This window comes from Rhinolophus ferrumequinum, chromosome 3 (assembly GCF_004115265.2).
Source record: "Rhinolophus ferrumequinum isolate MPI-CBG mRhiFer1 chromosome 3, mRhiFer1_v1.p, whole genome shotgun sequence".
Classification (NCBI taxonomy): Eukaryota; Metazoa; Chordata; class Mammalia; order Chiroptera; family Rhinolophidae; genus Rhinolophus; species Rhinolophus ferrumequinum.
Window position 1 is genome coordinate 88513623 of NC_046286.1, and position 18545 is coordinate 88532167.

At 39.8% G+C, this 18545-nt stretch overlaps 2 protein-coding genes across 3 annotated transcripts in view; both read left to right on the forward strand.

Moving 5' to 3' along the window:
* Nucleotides 1-3062: 3062 nt before the first annotated feature.
* Nucleotides 3063-15416, forward strand: LTV1 (LTV1 ribosome biogenesis factor). 2 transcript variants are annotated; one of them, XM_033103682.1, is made up of 11 exons: nt 3063-3263; nt 4247-4378; nt 5274-5447; nt 9433-9520; nt 11003-11144; nt 11503-11758; nt 12742-12869; nt 13847-13986; nt 14261-14313; nt 14508-14708; nt 14825-15204. In XM_033103682.1, exons 1-11 carry the CDS (start codon nt 3261-3263, stop codon nt 14933-14935), a joined length of 1428 nt encoding a protein of 475 aa, XP_032959573.1. In that variant the 5' UTR covers nt 3063-3260; the 3' UTR covers nt 14936-15204. The 2 variants fall into 2 exon arrangements, with proteins under 2 accessions (XP_032959573.1, XP_032959575.1); XM_033103684.1 differs by lacking the exon at nt 3063-3263 and adding an exon at nt 3892-4067 and having other exon boundaries at nt 14825-15416.
* A 407-nt stretch (nt 15417-15823) lies between these two features.
* ZC2HC1B (zinc finger C2HC-type containing 1B) overlaps nt 15824-18545 on the forward strand; it is a 36346-nt gene continuing 33624 nt past the window's right edge. Inside the window, exon 1 of the mRNA XM_033103514.1 lies at nt 15824-15945. Coding sequence (XP_032959405.1) covers nt 15918-15945 — 28 coding nt within the window. The 5' untranslated portion in view covers nt 15824-15917. The remainder of the gene's footprint in view (nt 15946-18545) is intronic.

Sequence of the window (18545 nt, forward strand, 5' to 3'; positions counted from 1 at the left end):
TGCCCGGCTGTTGAGTGCTGCTGTGAGTGGCCGGTGGCCAGCATGAGTGGGCGGTGGGCTGGTGTGTGCTGCTGTGGGCTACCATGAGCGGCCGACTGACAACTGGCCACCAACTGCCTCAGCTGGGGGAGCGCAAGGCTCATAATATCAGCATGGGCCAGGGAGATGCGTCCTACACAACTAGACTGAGAAACAACGTCTTGAACCGGAGTGGGGGGAGAGGAGGAAGAAGGGGGCAAAAAAAAGACAAGCCAGGGTTTTGTATATATACCATTCTTAATGAATGCATTGTGCTAGATATCTTATTCAATAAATACCCGATAAGCTTATATCCAGAACCCAGAACAGTTTCTGACACCTGTAAGCTCTCCATAGGTGTTGGCTTTTTGAAATGGGGTATATTGTAATGGTTAAAGGTGTGATTCTCAAGCTACACCTGGGTTCACGCTTCGGCTTTTTCACTTATGGCTCTGGGCCCTTTAGCAAAAGTAACTTAACTTTCTGCTCCTCAATCTCTAATGTGTAAAATAAAAGGATAATAATAGTATATCTCCTTAAATCCTTGTGTAAGAATTTAATGAGAAAATGTATGTAAAGTGCCTTGAACAGTGTAATTACTATTGAGTCCCTACTATGCTATACTCTGGGGAAGTAAAGTTGGCAAGACAAAAATCCTTGCCCTCAAGTAGGTTACTGCAGTCTGCTTCTAAAAACAGGTGAAAATTGTAAGGATTGTCAATTTAATGTAACTGAGTAGAGTAGTATAATCACAGGATACAGTGAAAACATTTGAAATGGGACCTAATTTTGAAGAACACAGACATACCTCATTTTATTGTACTACATTTTTATTGTGCTTCACACAAATTGCATTTTTACAAATTGAAGGCAAGACCCTCCACCAACAAAAAGATTTCAACTCACTTTATTGCGATATTTGCTTTATTGTGGTGGTCTGAAACCAAAACAAACAATATCTTCAGGGTATGCCTGTGTAATTTTCCTAGTGGCAGAAATAACTAAACTAACACTTAAAGAACAGGGAGTAAAGAGGAGGAGCCTTTTAGATGGGCATGAGAAATCCAATCTCTTTTAGGTACATTTAGGAACTGCGAACAGTTTGACAGGACTGGGTCATACAGTGGTGTGTGGGGGAATAAAGGTACATGATGCTAAATTGATAGGTAGAGATCAGATGATATAAAGTCTTGCCTGTCATGCAAAAGAGTTTGGACTTTATCCTGAGGCCAGAGGATGGACATTGAAAGTTTTATACAGAGAAATGACATGACTGGATTAGAGTATTTAAACTGATAAATTAATAAAAGGGTTAACGAAGTGCTAACTTTGAATATTTTAGAAGGTAGAAGGGACAGAATTTGCTGGCTGCCTGCCTTAGGGAGACAGTTAGCATACGGTTAAGAGTGTTGTCTTCCTGACACCAGACTGATGGGCTACACATCTAGGCTTTTCCACTTACTATGTGACCTTAGACAAGTCACTTCAATTCTCTGAACCTCAGGCTCTACATCTATAAGATGGGTTTAGTGTTTTCTAATTGTACTTAATAGGCTTGTCAAAGGAATTAAACAACATAATGAACACAAAGTACATAGTGCAGTGTGTTTAGTGTTAGTATTAGACCAGTATGTGTGTGTGTGTGTGTATACGTATTATATTATATATATATATACACAGGTACAATATTAAAAAAACAAACCACCAAGCAATGTGGTTAAGTGGCCAGTCTCTAGTTAGACTTGGGTTTAAATCCCTGCTCTGCCACTTACTAGCTGTGTGACCTTGAGAAAGTTACTTATCTTTCTTATGCCTCAGTTTTAGTATTTGTAAGATAATGAAGATTAATAACACCTCTCGCATAGTGTTGTGGTATAAGGAAAACATGAGATAATTCAGATAAAGTACCAAACGTTAATTTATTTATACAAATATTTATCAGTATATGTGCCAGTCGTTATCTAGGCACCAAGGATAGACAAAGTAAGTAAACAAAACAGGTCAAAACAAAATTAAACCTGCCTTCATGGAGCTTAATTATAACCAATGTATGGCACATAAAAACGTTGTGTGATGTATTATCTCTGCTGCAAAGCATATCCCAGCACAAGTTCTGTGGTCCTAATCTAAGTCGTTTCTATAATTTTTATTGTAATAAAAAATTATGTTCCATAAATACAAGTAATAGTAATAGGACATAAAGACACAATCCAAGATAACTCATATGTTGGAAAGACACCAGAAATCGGGAAGGGGAACCGCAAATTGAGAAAAGGTCTGCTGATAAAACTTTTAAATGCATTACCACCCTCTTTGTCCAGGAAAAGCTATGAGAGTGTGCCAGCAGTTGCCTGAAATCTTCTTGAGGTGTGCTTATGGCCTCTTTGCTTAAACCACATTAAAACACTTGAGGAAGGGCTTGGAAGAGAGTAAACATTAGTTTCCACCTTATAAGATATGTAAACACCAAACAGATTCTGAATATACTAATTCAAATGCCCCTACTGTCAACAGTCTCAGAGGTATTGTTAACTGGACATTTAACGCACAGTTCATTAAATGGTTGTAACATAAAGACCTGATAAACCTGGTACAGCCTAGAATAACAAGGCCCTGGATCTTCCGTGCTTAGGCAACCGACTCTGCACCCGCCAAGAAAAGATGGAACCTGAAACTTCAGTGACCTGGGAGGGCAGCCAAGTCCCTTCTGTGTACGTTTGTGTCCCTTCTGTGTACGTTTGTGTGTGTGTGTTTTGTTTTGTTTTACAGTTGGGAATGGGCAAGAATTACAATTGTCAATGGGGATGCTAAATTCGTCGACTCTGTCCTCGGTAGAGGGCGCTATAAAAGCCAGTACTCCCATAAACAGCAATCGCTCTCGCGCCTGACCGCCACTGGGAGCTTGTGATTCCTTCTCCCAGCTAACTTAATTCTGGCGGGAGAAAGCCCCGCCCTCCGGGGGTGGGGACGGCCCCGCCTTCCAAGAGCTTCTCGCGATCGCTGAGACTGCGTGAGCGCTGCGTAACTACCGGCCGCGGCGCTTCAGCTTTCCGGCGATTGGTCCATTTCCCCGGCCTGCTGCGTGACTTCCCGTCCCTGTCCTCGGTTTGCACGTGTGTTTAGGCCTAAAGACCCCGCTGTGAGCTGGGCCTTGGAGGCGCTCGGGACGCATCGTGTCACCTCCCCCGGGACTAGGAGAGTGTCGTCGCCGCTCTTTGAGGTGAGCGCCCCGCGGCCGCGACATGGTGAGTACTACTTGTCTCGGGGGCGGGGCGCTCTGGGTTTGCAGAGGACAGGATGGGTCCTTTAATGCCAATGGCCCCTGCGGCCTGGGTCTGGGAGGGCTTGTCCGAAGATGCGGGAGGCAGTTTGCGGCGCAGTGTCCGGTATGGGTAACCCTCGCCACCCCGGGCATACTTTGCAGATTAGAGGGGGCCTCCTGTTTGCCCCGAGGGGCCTCAAAACCTGTGACACAGGACGCAGACGTGTCTCCCTGTGCTAAATGAGGTCGGGCGGAAAGGGATTTGCTGGTCTTTCCAGACGTTAGAGTGGCAGGTGTCTGCCCATCTGTTTGCTCTGGGTTAGGGAACTTACGGGAGAGACAAAGATTCGGCCCAAAGCAAGATGGCTTACTCCACTGGGATGATGCTTTCTCAGTTTAGAAAACCAAGGTTGGGTAGTGAAATACAAATCTAGAAAGGGATGATGAATCTTACTAAATTTTAGCTGCTGTGTGGTGGTTTCATAGAGTAGTTGGTACCTGAAGTGTGTACATTGCTTGCAACTGTCTTATCCAGATTTTCTGGTGACAGGCTCCTTGTCATTCTGATTCACCCTGCCAGGGACCTTCCCCGAGCACCCAGTCTAAAGTTACCCTTTACCCATTTGCACATCACTGTGTTTTGTTTTATTTCCTTTACCTGAAACCACTTTTCTTGATTTTCTTGAGAAGAATAGGGACTTGTCTGACTTCCCTATGGCTGTATCCCCAGCACCCATAACCGGGTCTACCTACACAGTGGGTGCCAACAAATGTTAGTTGGAGGAAGGTAAGTATAGATATTATAGAACATAACTGGTACTTGTTGTTGCATTCCCTAGAAGTGTAGGTTTCAAAAATCTGTTGATCTTTCATGTAACTTATCGAAGATGCCTGCGTGGACTCTGATACTGTTCACTGGTTTTTTTGTTCTGTTTTAATGGCTTGTTCTGATTCTGTCCTTTGAAGCCTCACAGGAAGAAAAAGCCCTTTATAGAAAAGAAGAAAGCTGTGTCTTTTCACCTGGTCCATCGGAGCCAACGCGATCCTTTAGCAGCAGATGAGACTGCACCCCAGAGAGTTCTGTTGCCTACGCAGAAAGTAGGTCCTGTGCTTTAGCCAATAAGTTTGTAGGGGCACTGTTTGTAGTTTTTATAAATTAGATTAGCCAGTTGCTATTCTCAGATAACTGATCTTTTGGGTAATAAAATTGATGAGTTAATTTTCTGTGAATGTGCTGATTTTTACATTATGTATATTTTGATTGAGAGGATAAAGCATCTTTGTTTGAGGTGTTTAAATGAGTAAATCTTACAAAGTAATGGTAAATATTTACTCAACTGTCAGCCACGATACTGGATGATGTTATTTAGGGTACAACCAAGTGCTCAATTTCTGCTTTCCCTAAGATCCTTTAATTTCATAACCACAACCTGCGTTTTGCCTCCTGGTCACTCATCTCATGAAGTGTAAAACATTGAAACTCATGAGTTAGCTTTAGAAAATGCCAGGGAACCTTCACAAGGTTGATTTGGTGGTTATCAGGCAGGATACCTGTTAAGTGTGGGTGAAAGGAAATGTTGGGGAACATTGGCCCTATTTATTAATAGCTTTTCAGTAAATCCAGTTTGTGTGGTGTGTTGAGAAGTTTCTTTGCATATAAATAGAAGAAATTGTACTTAACCTTTCAAGGCACTCTAGTCCTTTTTTTCTTAACCCTCCAAGTACATGATAAAACAAATTGTGTGTCTTAGCTTGAATTGTTGCACAGAAATGTCTAGTGGAATGAAGAATTGTTTTCATTCCATCTTAATATTATGTGGCACGACGGTTTAGAAGCTCTGTGTTTCATGAGTTTAAGGATTCGTTGTCTCATTCCTATCAGCCAGACTATCCGTGTGCCATCCGCCTTCAATTCTGAAAGCTGTACTCACTGGAAGGTTCCTATGCCTTATCCTTGGAGGAGGTACTAATTCCCTTTTGCTTGTTTTCCTAGATAAATGATGAAGAAAGACGAGCAGAACAGAGGAAGTATGGGGTGTTCTTTGATGACGACTATGACTACCTGCAGCACCTGAAGGAACCATCTGGGCCTTCGGAGCTTATTCCCACCAGTACCTTCAGTGTACCCAACAGGAAAGATGAAAACGAAGAAACTTCAGTAATTTTAGTAAGACTTTTCAACAGTTTAAGTTTAAGAGAGAATGTGTAGGGGTGAGTGAAAAAAAAAACCCACCATTTTTAAATCAGTATAACTGTTGCAAGAAATAAAGTGTCAGTCTGAGGCGCGCACAGATAGGCTGTGCCCTCACTTAAAGTTGTATGTGTGTGCACACGTATATACACAATCGGAGAGTAGGCTGCCTGTTCTCTGGTGGCAGTTGTCAAAAATAACAGCCTTTGACAGAACTTTGATAGACGTAGTCATGTTAGATAGCTCTTTTCAGTAGGAGAAAAGCAGCGTATATTCTATGTGTAAACAACAACTGCTGCAGCCTTATAAACTGTTCTATAATAGAACTTTTGTAGAATGTTCAGATTTAACACTTAAAAGCTGCAGGCTAATCCTCAAAGAGAATAGACGCAAATAGTTGTAATGAAATTTCTGTTACTCTTCTCAACAAAAATGCAGTTCACTTTAATACGTTATCTTTTCAGTACATACGAGAGCACATATTTATATGAAATGAGTGCTACCAATTTAAGTTCTGGTTTTCCCTGTTTATGTTAGGGATGCCCATATGTTGCATACCTTTGTTACCGGTATCTTGTTATTTACTGTTAGTATAAAGTTCTCTGTGAAACTTTTATATCACCTGGCACTTAGAAAAAGGAGACAGTCATTTATTGGGTTTATTGACAAAAGGGAAGAGATAAAAAGGGCACCAAGTTCCCCTCCTTCTCATTCTCCAATCCTGTCATGGTCCAGGCATTTTTTTCTTCAGTGCAGATGTGATCCTAGATCCTCCAATCCATACCTTGTTGCTTAAGGAGAATTGAGAGGGTAAGATTTCAGAGTATCTTCTCAAAAGAGGTAATACCTGCAGCTGTGCACTGAGCAGGTCATAGCTTTCTTGTAAGGCCACACACCCCACTGCCACATCTCTGAACCAGTGTACTCCTTCTTCCTTAAAGCTTGTTAGATCAATAGTAGGGTACTTATTGACTCCCTTCTACAGCGATTGGGGGGTGGGTCCAATAGTGGCTTAACTTCTTTATCTCACAGAGGAAAGTTTTAATAAAGTCCTAACTTTCTTCTGGCTTAATTGTATTGACAGTACAAGATTAGCTTTTATTCCGTATTCATTTTCATTTTGTGCGACAGTAGTCATTATCTGATTGGCTTTTTTTTTTTTAATTCTTCATTATTTCATTTTATGCCCTCTTTTTTTTAAATTTTTTATTGGGGAACAGTGTGTTTTTCCAGGCCCCATAAACTCCAAATCAAGTCCTTGTCTTTCAGTCTAGTTGTTGAGGGCGCAGCTCAGCTCCAAGTCTAGTTGCCGTATTCAATCTTAGTTGCAGGGGTCGCAGCCCACCATCCCATGTGGGAATTGAACTGGCAACCTTGTTGTTGAGAGCTCACTCTCTAACCAGCTGAGTCATCTGGCCGTCCCTTCAGAAGCTCAGCAGCAGCTCGTTGTCTTCAGTCTAGTTGTGGAGGGCTCAGCTCACTGGCCCATGTGGGAATCGAACTGGCAACCCTGTTGTTCAGAGCTCGAACTCTAACCAACTGAGCCATCCAGCCACCCCCTGATTGGCTTTTTAACAGAATAAGGCTCTTAAGTGGACACTTCAGTGATTACAAAGATGAGTGAATTATGTTTAAACACAAAATTTCCATTGGTTTTTGGTAGCATGACACAAAAACCTAGATGAGTTCCATGTGCTTTTTTTTAATCTTATAGTAACTTGTAACAAAGAACCAAAATTGAATGAATCAGAAATGTTGAATATGCCCTAAAAACAGAAAGTAAAACAGTGTAGAAAGGCACTACAAGAAAATTAACACTGCTTGAGCAGTCCCCGATTTTCACGTGAAGGAAAGCAGGTGCTGTCATGGTATAAAGCAGCTGGGCAAACTCAATATATTTAGTAACTACTGTAACCAACAAAAAGAATTACACTCCTCTTTTCAAAAACAGTAATCACTCTATAAACACTAATCATGTATATGATTCTTTGACTATTTCTCAAGATTTGAAAACAATCTCCAAAGGTAAATTCACTAAATACAAGGTAATCCTCCCCTTCTTTAACCCTTAAATTCCAAGGATTAATAATCACAAATAGTATCTTTTAAAAAAAGACCACGTATATATTTTACCACAGTTTTCAAAAATTAATAATATAATATACCAAAAATCATTAAAGTTTGCACTTTAATTAGGTGAATTATATGGTATGTGAATTATATGTAGTGAACCTTTTTTTTTTTTTTTTTTTTTAACAAAAAGGACTCTCCAGCGGGAAACCAGATCTTGGCCCATGTTTATGCCATTGAGAAACTCACTTTGGAAGCCATAACAATTTGCAAGGGGTCCGTTCCTATATGTAGCTGTTTTTACTCATGCTCTGTCGAGGCTTCCAATTCAGCTTGCTCTGTCTGAGCCGGTGACAGTATACATCTCAGCTTCACACCTGCCACTCACCTGAGGAGGCGGAGTGCGTGGTGAGGCACACGGAAATGGTGACATGTGATACTGACCCTCACCTTATTAATCTTTTGGTTGAAAAGATGAAACTGAAGCGTAAGGACCAGTCAGGAAATAACGTGCCAGCACATTCTGAAGTTGATTGTGTGGTGTGAAGAATGAGGGGAGTTGGCACCATGTTCTAGGACGGTAATCAAGACAGGCTTCATAGAGGCAGGAAGAACTGAGCTGGCCTCTGAAGGGGGTTTATATTGAAGAAAGGAAGGGAATTCCAGCCAGAAAGAAGGGACAACAGGTAGTGCCTGGCATGTGTGTGCTCCATAAATTGCTTTGAATCATTCCATGATGTGAGGAGCTGGACTTGATTTACACAGAGGTCCTGTTACTGAGTAACAGTAAGAAGTTTGGATACATAGAGTAGGCTTTGATTTTACAGAGCCTTCAAAATTCAGGAAGATCACATAAAATATCAAAGGAATTTAAAACGCCAGTGATGTGAAGGTTGGATTAGGTGTAGACGAGCTAAGCAGTAATCGCAGTAATCTCTGTCTGGATTACCCGTGAGTAAGATCGTGCCCAAAAGACTGATGTGAAGTCACTGTGTGCAATAGAGTTCAAAGGGATATAGGGATGGAAAGAAATGTTTTATGACCACCCTAGGATTTATGGCGACTAATTCACAGAAGGGCTGTGCCATTATAGAGATTAGGACATTATCTCTGTTTAAGGGAAAAAATTTTGTTTTGAAACTTGAGAGTGGCTTTCCACAACCTGGATTTGAATCCCAGAACCTCACTTAACCAGTTTCAGGCAGGCAAGCCATTTAATGTTTCTTAGCTTTTGTCTCCCTAAAACATGCTGATTCCTAAAGGGTTTGTGAGGATTCAGTGGAATAGTATCCTGGAGAGAGTTTTGTGAAGTATTGCAGGGAAGTTGCTTTTGAAATGATGGTGGTGGAATAATCATTAAAAAGTAAAACTGGAGCACACATGAGAGGGAACCCAGAAAGTAGCTGTACCGGTTCCCTAGAACTGGCGTAACAAATGACCACAGATTACCACTGGGTGGCTTAAGACAAGAGAAATGTATTCCCACCATTCTGGAGGCCAGCAGTCTGAAATCAAGCTTTTGACAGGGCTGGTTCTGTCTTGGGGGCTCAGGGAGAGCCTGTTCCATGCCTGTCCCCTAGCTTTTGGCGGTGGCTGGCAATCCTTAGTGTTCCTTGGCTTGTAGATACATCGCTCCGGTCTTTTCTCTCCTGTGTGTCTTCATGTATTCACACGGCCTTCTTACAAGAACCTACCCGTCATTGGATTAGGGCCCACCAGAATGCAGTATCATCTCACCTTAACTAATTACATCTACAAAGATCCTGTTTCCAAATAAGGACACATTCTGAGCTGGGCAGACATGAATTTTGCGGGGACATTTTTCAACCCGATCTAGTAGTTTAGAAGTATTGCTAAATAAAGCTAACCATTGTATAATTTCTTTTTCCAGACGACAGGAATTAAGTTGCCTTCATCAGTGTTTGCATCAGAGTTTGAGGAAGATGTTGGATTATTAAATAAAGCAGCTCCTGTTTCAGGTGTGTTTCGTTTCTTTACCTTTTGAAATGGATATAACTCTTTTAACAAAAAGAAACATACTAATGATACAGAGTTTTTTTGTTTCCTGATAGTGTTGAAACAATTGAGATGTGTCTGAATTCAGATTACAGATCACTAGAAAAGGATGAGTGTAATTGGCATCCTTTTATTGCCATCAAATTCTTAGTCTTTGAAGTTCCTATCTGGAGAGGAAAGTGGGAAAATTATTTTTGGTGATTTTTAGAAGGGGAATTTTAACCTTGACCTAACCTCTTACAAAGGAATCAGTGATACTTAGCCTTATGTACATGTAGCATAATCTTGAAAATACTTACTATGTTAGCTTTTAGGAGTTCTCCCAAGAATGTGAAGTATTTTATAGAAGTCCCATTTAACCATCTATTCCAGATACACTGAAAAATTACCTTTTTTTTTTTTTTTTCCAGTACCAACATTGTATTTTAGAATAAACACAGAGGTTCACAGAAGTGAAGTTTGGTATTTTCTCCTAAATTGCCTTAATTATTGAGTAGCACTTGTCATGTAGCGTTTATTTATTCTACAGATCTTTGAGTTGCCACTCTGTGACAGGATCTTGAGTTAAACCAGAATAAAGCATAATCCCTGACCTCAAGGAATTTACCATCAGTTGGGAAAGATATATGATAAATGGGAAATTACAATTCCAATACAAACGAATAAATGATGAGGTCTCAAACCAACCTTGAGGAGTTAGGCAAGGTGTCCTAGAGAAAAATCATGTCTAGGTTGATTTCTTAGGTAGTAGAAGGTAAGCAGGTGGATGAAGGAGGGTGGGGTGGGAAGGAGAGGCTATTCCAGACAGAGGAAACGTGCCAAAGCAGGAGAACATGAATATAGGAAACAACATACTTCAGCATGCCTACAATGAAGGGGAAGGATTACTATGAAATGAGGCTTGAGAATCAAGCAGTGGCCACATCGTGAAGAGTGTTGGAAGCCGTGTCAGTTTATAGGTTTGAACCTAAAACTTTTTCTTGTAGTATTTTAATTTATAGAATACAGCTGAAGAAACAGGTTGGGATTTACTAAATCTCAGTCTGAACAGATAAGGTTTAATGGGCTACAAATACTTAATCTGAGTTACTTCTAACAGGTAAGAGTTATTTCTAATGGGTGAATTTAAAGCCCAGTTTCTTCTTGCAGGTCAAAGCTTTGAATTTTGCTAGATAGACACAGTTTAATATTGTAGATCTATAATGGAAGGGTTTTTTACCAGTGGATATTGAAACCAGAAGGATTTTTTTTTCCTTTTTTATTTTCTTGCAGTCATCCATCTCTATTTCTTTCACTTAGACTGAACTTCTTAAAAGTTCCTTAATCATTCTTTTATTCTCAATACATGGAATCTGGCATACAAGTATAATAGGTACTCGGATTACATTAAGTGAAACGACAATGCTTTCTTGGGAATTATTACTCAATTTCTGTTTTCCTCCTAGGCCCTCGGCTGGATTTTGATCCTGACATTGTTGCAGCTCTTGATGATGATTTTGACTTTGATAATCCAGATAATCTGCTTGAAGATGATTTTATCCTTCAGGCCAATAAGCCCAGAGAAGAGGAAGGGGGAATGGACATACGGTATGTGTGGTTGGTTTCGAAGCAGAGATGACATGACTCTTGCTTCTTTAGTAGGAGAGTAACCATAGAATGTTACAGCTGAAAGAGACTTGAGAGCATTTAGTCTGAGACTTCTGTAGTTTGGAGCAGAGAATGTGCGACTTGAGGTCTTCACAAACCATCAGCAGGTGGGGCTAAAGTGCAAGTTGCCTGATTGCTTATTCCTCACTTCTGCAAATACACCAGACAACCAGGCAGCACAGCTGTTCCTGCCTAAACAATAATCCTCCCTCAGATACCCTCAAATTTCACTTGTGTAAAGTCATTGGGTTCTGTTTTTCAAGTTGTTTTGACAATTAATTTATGACTCTGACTTCAGGACATCTGAGGCTGAAGATGGCAGTGAGTGGGACGACGTGGCTGATGAGAAGGAAGGAGGTAGTGACGATTACTATGGCTCTGCAGGCTCATTATCAGATGAGGACGTGTCGGCCTCTGGAAAGTCTCTTGGGGTTCTAGGACATCACTTGTTCTGGGAAGAGGAAACGAAAAGTCGCTTTACTGAGTATTCTATGACCTCCTCAGTCATGAGGAGAAATGAGCAGCTGACCCTGCATGATGAGAGATTTGAGAAGGTAAGGTCCCCAATTAAGGGCCTTTTAATCCTAGTGCTTAATCAATTTTATAGGACACTGGAATCCAAAAGCGAGAACTTTTTGCATTAGAAACAGCCTATAACTTTTATTAAAATGGACCATAAAACTACCCTAATTTTAATTCTGGTAGAATTAAAAGATGGCTTATCCAGCCTGACTTTGCTCTTAGAATGCTGACATTTTGACTCCAAACCTCTCCAGTCACAATCCCCAAGACTGTGCTGTTTCCTTCAAGCATTGGCCTAAGCATGAACAGAATTCCATTTCGTTCAGCTTGTGTGCATGTGTGTGTTGCTCCCTGATATACCCCCAGGCCCAAAGTGGTGTCTGGCATTTGGTAGGAATTTAAACCATGAACTGTTCAGTGATGGATGGATGGATGGATGGATGCTTGGATGGATGCTTGGATGGATGCTTGGATGGATGGATGTCTTTCTAAAAGGTAAATCTAAGGTAAAGGTTCTAACTTTGCCTTTTAAGTGAGTACTAATTTCCCTCTTCTCTGAAAGAACTAAGCAAACTATTGCTACAAATAACCTCCCTTCAGAAGTTACATCACCCCCTCTTACTCTTTTACAAAGCCTGACAGTGTGAACAGCATTTGAATAATACAGAAAACATTGTCTAAACATCAGTGAAATTTGTACATTAGTTTTACATAATCAATGAATTTGAAAGTATCTGTAAAATATTCTGAGGTAAAAATTTCTACCTACCATTTTGCTCTCCAAGCTGAACAGAATAACTGCCTTTCGTTTTCGTATTCAGTGGCAGCCTACTTCATTCTGAATATAAGTCTTGAAGTGCCAGGTACAGTGTCTTCCACATCATATTGTTATAGATGTGATCTCATGGTCATGCTTATATTATGTAGGAATAAAATGAACGTAAAAACATTTAAATGCTGTAGTCTTAATGAATACATTCATTTTCATGGTATCTTGTCTCTTTATATATTCAAGTTTTATGAACAGTATGATGATGATGAAATTGGAGCTCTGGATAATGCTGAATTGGAAGGTTCCATTCAAGTAGACAGCAATCGCTTAGAGGAAGTTTTAAATGACTACTATAAAGAGAAGGCAGAGAAGTACGGCGACTTTTCCTTGTTTATCTGCTTTTTTTCATTTTCAAATAAAGTCTGTAATTGTATAAGTGAATCGAATCACCCAGTTAGAATCCATATTAAGAAAAGGGTACATTTTCCATAACCTTTGGCTCACATTTTGATGTTAAGAGTTCTGAAGCTGAATATAAAAGTTGGTGGGAACATACTGAGAACCACTTTCTCTAAAACTTTGTCCTAAGAATCATGATGGAAGAACTGAGGGTTATAGTGCGAAGTAACAAGGTCACATTCCACTTAAGAATGGGGTGGTAAAAAAAAAAAAAAAAAAAAAAAAGAATGAGGTGGTACTTCTAGCCTCTCTGACTGAAAAATTATTCTGACTTCTAAGTGTATATACTCTTAATCTCCCTGAAATGCCAGGCGTTCTGAGAAGTAGATATTTACGACTTATAGAAAGACAAGAATTTGTTTCTCCAGCCGGATTAGTATAACTTTCCAGCCAAATAATTTGGTGAATCATCACCCACATTAAGGTGATTTGTCTGGGAGAAATTAATGAGGTGTTTACATCTGCTAGGAAGGTCTGATGTTCCACGATCACTGTCATATGCAGATCCTACAGCAGGATAAGAGCTGCATACTTGAAGTGAATTATTTGAATACTTTGGAGAGACAGATGGGCTAATGCGTTCGAAGCTTTGAACAAGATTGTTTTAGGAAAGCTGCTATTTTGTTTAATGTGTTATATCCTTGCAAAGATGCAGACAGATTTTTCCTTCCTGTCAGCAGAATGAGTGTCCAAAACCTGCTGAAAAGGGGAGGCAGGGCTAGATACAGCTAATTTTGAGAGGAAGTGACAGAGCACATGAGTATGTGAGTTTTAAAAAGTGCTGTTGTTTCCATACTTTAAGTGCAGTTTAAGTGACATATAGTATCATAATGGGTGGTTTTCTTATTTTCCCTTCCTCTGCCTTCATTGTTGAAAACTCAACCAAAAGTTGTGTAAAACTGAATACTCTTGAACCCTTGGAGGACCAGGACATGCCAGTGAAGGAACTTGATGGGTCTGAGGAAGAAGAGATTGTTACTGTAGTTCTTGAAGAAGTCAAAGAGAAGTGGGATTGTGAATCCATTTGTAGTAAGTATTTTGATGTCCATTTTACTGCTGAAAGTACGGCAGTAATTTTAAAGTATTAAGTACATCACCTGTTTGAAAAGGTACATATTTTATTAAAATAACTTGGAAAAAGAAATATTCCTATTTTTAAGTTATAAATGATATAAAAAACATTTTTAAGAGAGATCCAGTGTTGTTGTGAACTAAGAAGACACCAAAGTTGGAAAAATGGGTAAATGTGTTTTGCTAAACTGAATGTATGCTTATTTATGATTTTTTGTTTGTTTGTTTTTAGGCACATACTCAAATTTATATAACCATCCACAACTTATCAAGTATCAAGCAAAGGTAAGTCCTGATGTCCTAAGCTATTTGAAATGTGCAGTGCAGGAAATGAAGTGTACAAATGATTTTCTCACAGTGGGCTTACCTCCGGTGGTTACCAACACTGCTAGGAAAAGCATCAACAATGTGTCATAAGAGAGCTCGTTTTTAACAGGAATGGGAAATAACCCTAGTGCTGTTTTTGTCTTTTATTTCAGCCCAGACAAATCCGAATATCTTCTAAAACAGGAATACCTCTCGATGTCTTACCTAAGAAAGGATTCACAGCAAAGCAAGCTGAACGAATGCAGATGATTAATGACAGTGATCTCCCCAAGGTGTCAACCCAGCCACGCTCCAAAACTGAAAGCAAAGATGATAAAAGAGCAAGAAAGCAAGCTATAAAAGAAGAGCGCAGGGTAAAGCACTTTTCTTAGACGTGAGATTTACAGAGAGCTGGTGGGCAGGGAGGTCATGGGAGTCTTTAGTAAAATTAGTTGGAGGATTTGACTAACATGAATATATTCTTGCACAGGAGCGGAGGGTAGAGAAGAAAGCTAACAAATTAGCCTTCAAACTGGAAAAAAGAAGGCAGGAAAAGGAACTGCTGAACTTGAAGAAGAATGTTGAAGGGCTAAAGCTATGATAGTGGAACATTTAGGGAAAGGCACGTTCCTGTGAGGAGCCCCTCCTTCTGCTCAAGAGCGAACGAGGAGCTTCAAAGAGACAACACTGACCTGCCATTGGTATTGGCAGGTACTAAAGGAAAACAGTACAATGTTTGTATTTATACTGGCAAGTTTGTAAATATTGTAATATTTTTAAATTTAATATGATAAGCTTAGATTTGCTCTGAAGTAAATGACTTCATGAATGTGAAATGTTCGAGTACATTAAAGGTAAATGTCTTCATAACTTAAATGGAATTAGTGTGTTCTTCATTTATTTTTCTGTGGTTGTCCCAGTTGTCTTTTGCAGATGTGCTCAAATATTCTTTGAAACCTCGCCACTCCTTTTCTGGAGTTAAGTGGTTTAATTGGCTGTATATAGAAAAGTGGCCCAGTTAAGTTTAATTTTGAAATGCTGAGTGGTAAGAGTTTTTCTGAGAAGGTTCCACTGGTAGGAAACTGTTTCCCTTTGCTGTATGTAAAGGTTATTTCAAAAGGATGGTAAAACTGAATATTAAGGTTGTTGTGACTCAATTACTGGATGACTTGCTTTGGGAATTTAGGAACAGTGAAGACAGGAAACAGAAGAAGAAATAATCAAGAAAACGTCCTTGGCTTCAGTGAGTACCTGGCTGAAAATCAGAAATATTCACTTCAGTTTAAACTAGAAAGCTTGTTTTTCAACATTATTTAATGCTTGGAACCATTCATACTTGATTAAAATGCATAGTTGAAAACACCCTGCTTTTTGATGGGGTTTTTTTTGTTTTGTTTTTTTCTTTAAACTTTTTAAAGGCTGAAGCAGTGATGCCATCACAATTGTTAATTATTTGGTAAACTGTGACTTCCTTGCAGTGGACAAGTTGTTAGTGACCTTTGTTCATGTGTCCCTCACTAATGTGTTACCTGGACTCTTCTGGAAAAGGCATCTGGACACTGCTGCTCTGAGTTGGGAACAGAATGGCTAGGGCACAACTATTTTTAGCAGGTGAGCTGCATTTGCCATCTAAGTGATGAGGAAGTGTCTTCATTGGTAATTCATTTGATTATGTTTTTCCAAAGCTTGTGATTATCTTGTTCTATATGTTATCAATTCTAAATCCAAGTAATTATTGTAGGAGTTTTAGAAGAGCTGTGAGAAACGGTAGCATTAGGTACTCAACCAACACTGACATAAAAAAACTTGGCAAAGAGCTTGTCATTACTAAAGTAGAATACTGGGAAGTGTGTATCAGTGCCAGCCTGTGGAAGCAAATGGTCAGATGATGGTTGATGGTAGTATTGGAAACGTATTAAATCCTTAAAGGACTGACCACTTATTTTGTTAATTGTCTCCGTTGGATGGTTCTCACAACCAGCAAAAATCTTCTAGACATGGAATGTTATTTGTGCTATTCAGAATCCATTTTATGAGCTAATTTTACTGTTCCTTACCCAAAGGATTTAAATCAGCACATTACATATTTTGCAATTCAGAAAATGTGGCTATAAGCCATAGTCTTGGTGAAACATATTGTGATTTAGGTTGATTATCTTCCAGATTTAAAGATCTTAATTTTATTCTGGAGAACAGATTCTTACACGATATTTTGAATTATTTTGTAACACTTGGGGATATTTATGATTTGAATTGTCTATAAACAATGCTGGGGAAGTTAACATAAGCTCCATGCTAAATGTTGGGAGTCCAAAACGATAAGGAGGATTTTGCCTCCAAGGACTGCGTTATCTGAGGAGGCAGGGTGTGTGCAGCAAAATAAAACGAGCAGAGCCACATCACTGTGATAAATACCACTTGAAATGAGAATCTTGGTGCTTGCTGTTCCCCACGAAGTGCTCTTACTGCAAATAAACCTCCCTCAAGATTGTGTCCAGTGACCACCTCCCCATAGCTTTTCCCTGACCCATCTATTTTAAAACAGCACATACATCCCTCCCTTGCGTCCTTCATGCTCCTTCCCTTCTGTGTGTTCATAGCACCTATTGGCATCGAAATGTAACCTGTTTTTTAATGTCCTCTCACTAGAACAAGTTGAGGGCAGGGAATTTTTGTTTACTACTTTATCCCCACGCTCTAGAACAGTGCCTGGCATTAGGTAAGTAATCACTAAGAAGTGTGTAAATGAATGGATAGTTGGGAAAGACATTTCAGGAAAGAATTGCTTAAATGTGAAGGGAACAATGGGATCTAGACTTAACCTAATGTTAGCAAGGAGTGACGTCCTAAATCATCCCAGGTAGGGGGCAAAATGAGGCATTTGCCTGCTTTATTTTGACCTATTTTGTTTAAGCATTGTCCATGAGTGGTATAAAATTACTTTTTCAGATATTTTAAAACGACTGTTATTTTACAAGTCAAACTTAAGGATCAGGACCTATTACCATTTGGGTTGCATTACCTGTGATGTATTGTATCCACACCTCCATTGTGATGTGTCATAGCACCTCAGGTGAAGCTCAGAACTCTTAACCATCCTGTAAACTTGAATGTTACATTATTAATACTTTTATGTTGCTTATTCTGTGTCTTGACATAGTATGTTGTAGCCTGCTTGTTTGTTTCAGTTAAAGGTCAGGAGAAGGAAAAACTTCTAATGGCCTTCCAGGAGAAGCTATAATAAACACATAACCCACTCTTCAAGTAAAGAAACAACACTGAAGCCACCTGTGGGTTCATCCTCAATTTTGTTTCACTCTTTTCCTTCGGGTAACTCTTACATACTATCTAGACTTCATCACCTGTATGGTACCCCTAAACACAGTATCGTGTATGGTTTTGAATAATTAAGAAGCATAAATCTAGCTCTATGAAGGCAATGTTTGCTACCATTTGATGAAGGCATCCTTGAGAAAACGAGCAGAGTAGACTCTGAGTCTTATTTCAGCTTCTAGAGTTTTCAGGCGCCCCAAGTGGAGATGTCAGTGAGCAAGGTGATGGGTGAGTCCTAGGGAACATAAGTCACCTCAGTTGGAGCATCCTGGATCTCCTGCAGAAGAGCGCTTAGAGGTTGTTTGCATGTTTTATATTTTCTGCCTCTAAGTTCACCATGACCTACCTATAGCTCTCTCAAGAACCTTCTCATGGAGTGAAATGAGTGTTTTCAGCTATCTAGACATTAGAATATGAAGCAGGCACTTCATTGGGACATGGTCATACAAGCCAAGTAGAGGACAGAGTGGGAACCCCCCGATATTCTGGGACGTGACTGTTCTCAGATTACAAAGGCAGTGCCTATGCTGACAGCCTCCAATATGTCTGAGTCTTTAATCACACACTTCCACTCTGGACTCAGGTAGCTCTCTAGTTCTGGTGCCGGGCTGTTATCCTTGGAGTTCCCTTTCCTCCTGTGTTGAATTTCCTTTTTGCTCATCTTGTTGCAGAGCGCATTCTTCAGTAATTCTTGAGACAGTGCACAGGATGTAAGCTTTTTGAAACCTTGCATGTCTGGAAATGTATTCTACCCCATATTTTAATTTTATTATTAGTTTCAGGTGTACAAAACAATGATTAGCCATTTACACCCCTCATAAAGTGATAGTCCCCCACACGTCTGTTATCCCTCTGACAACGTGCATAGCTATTACAGT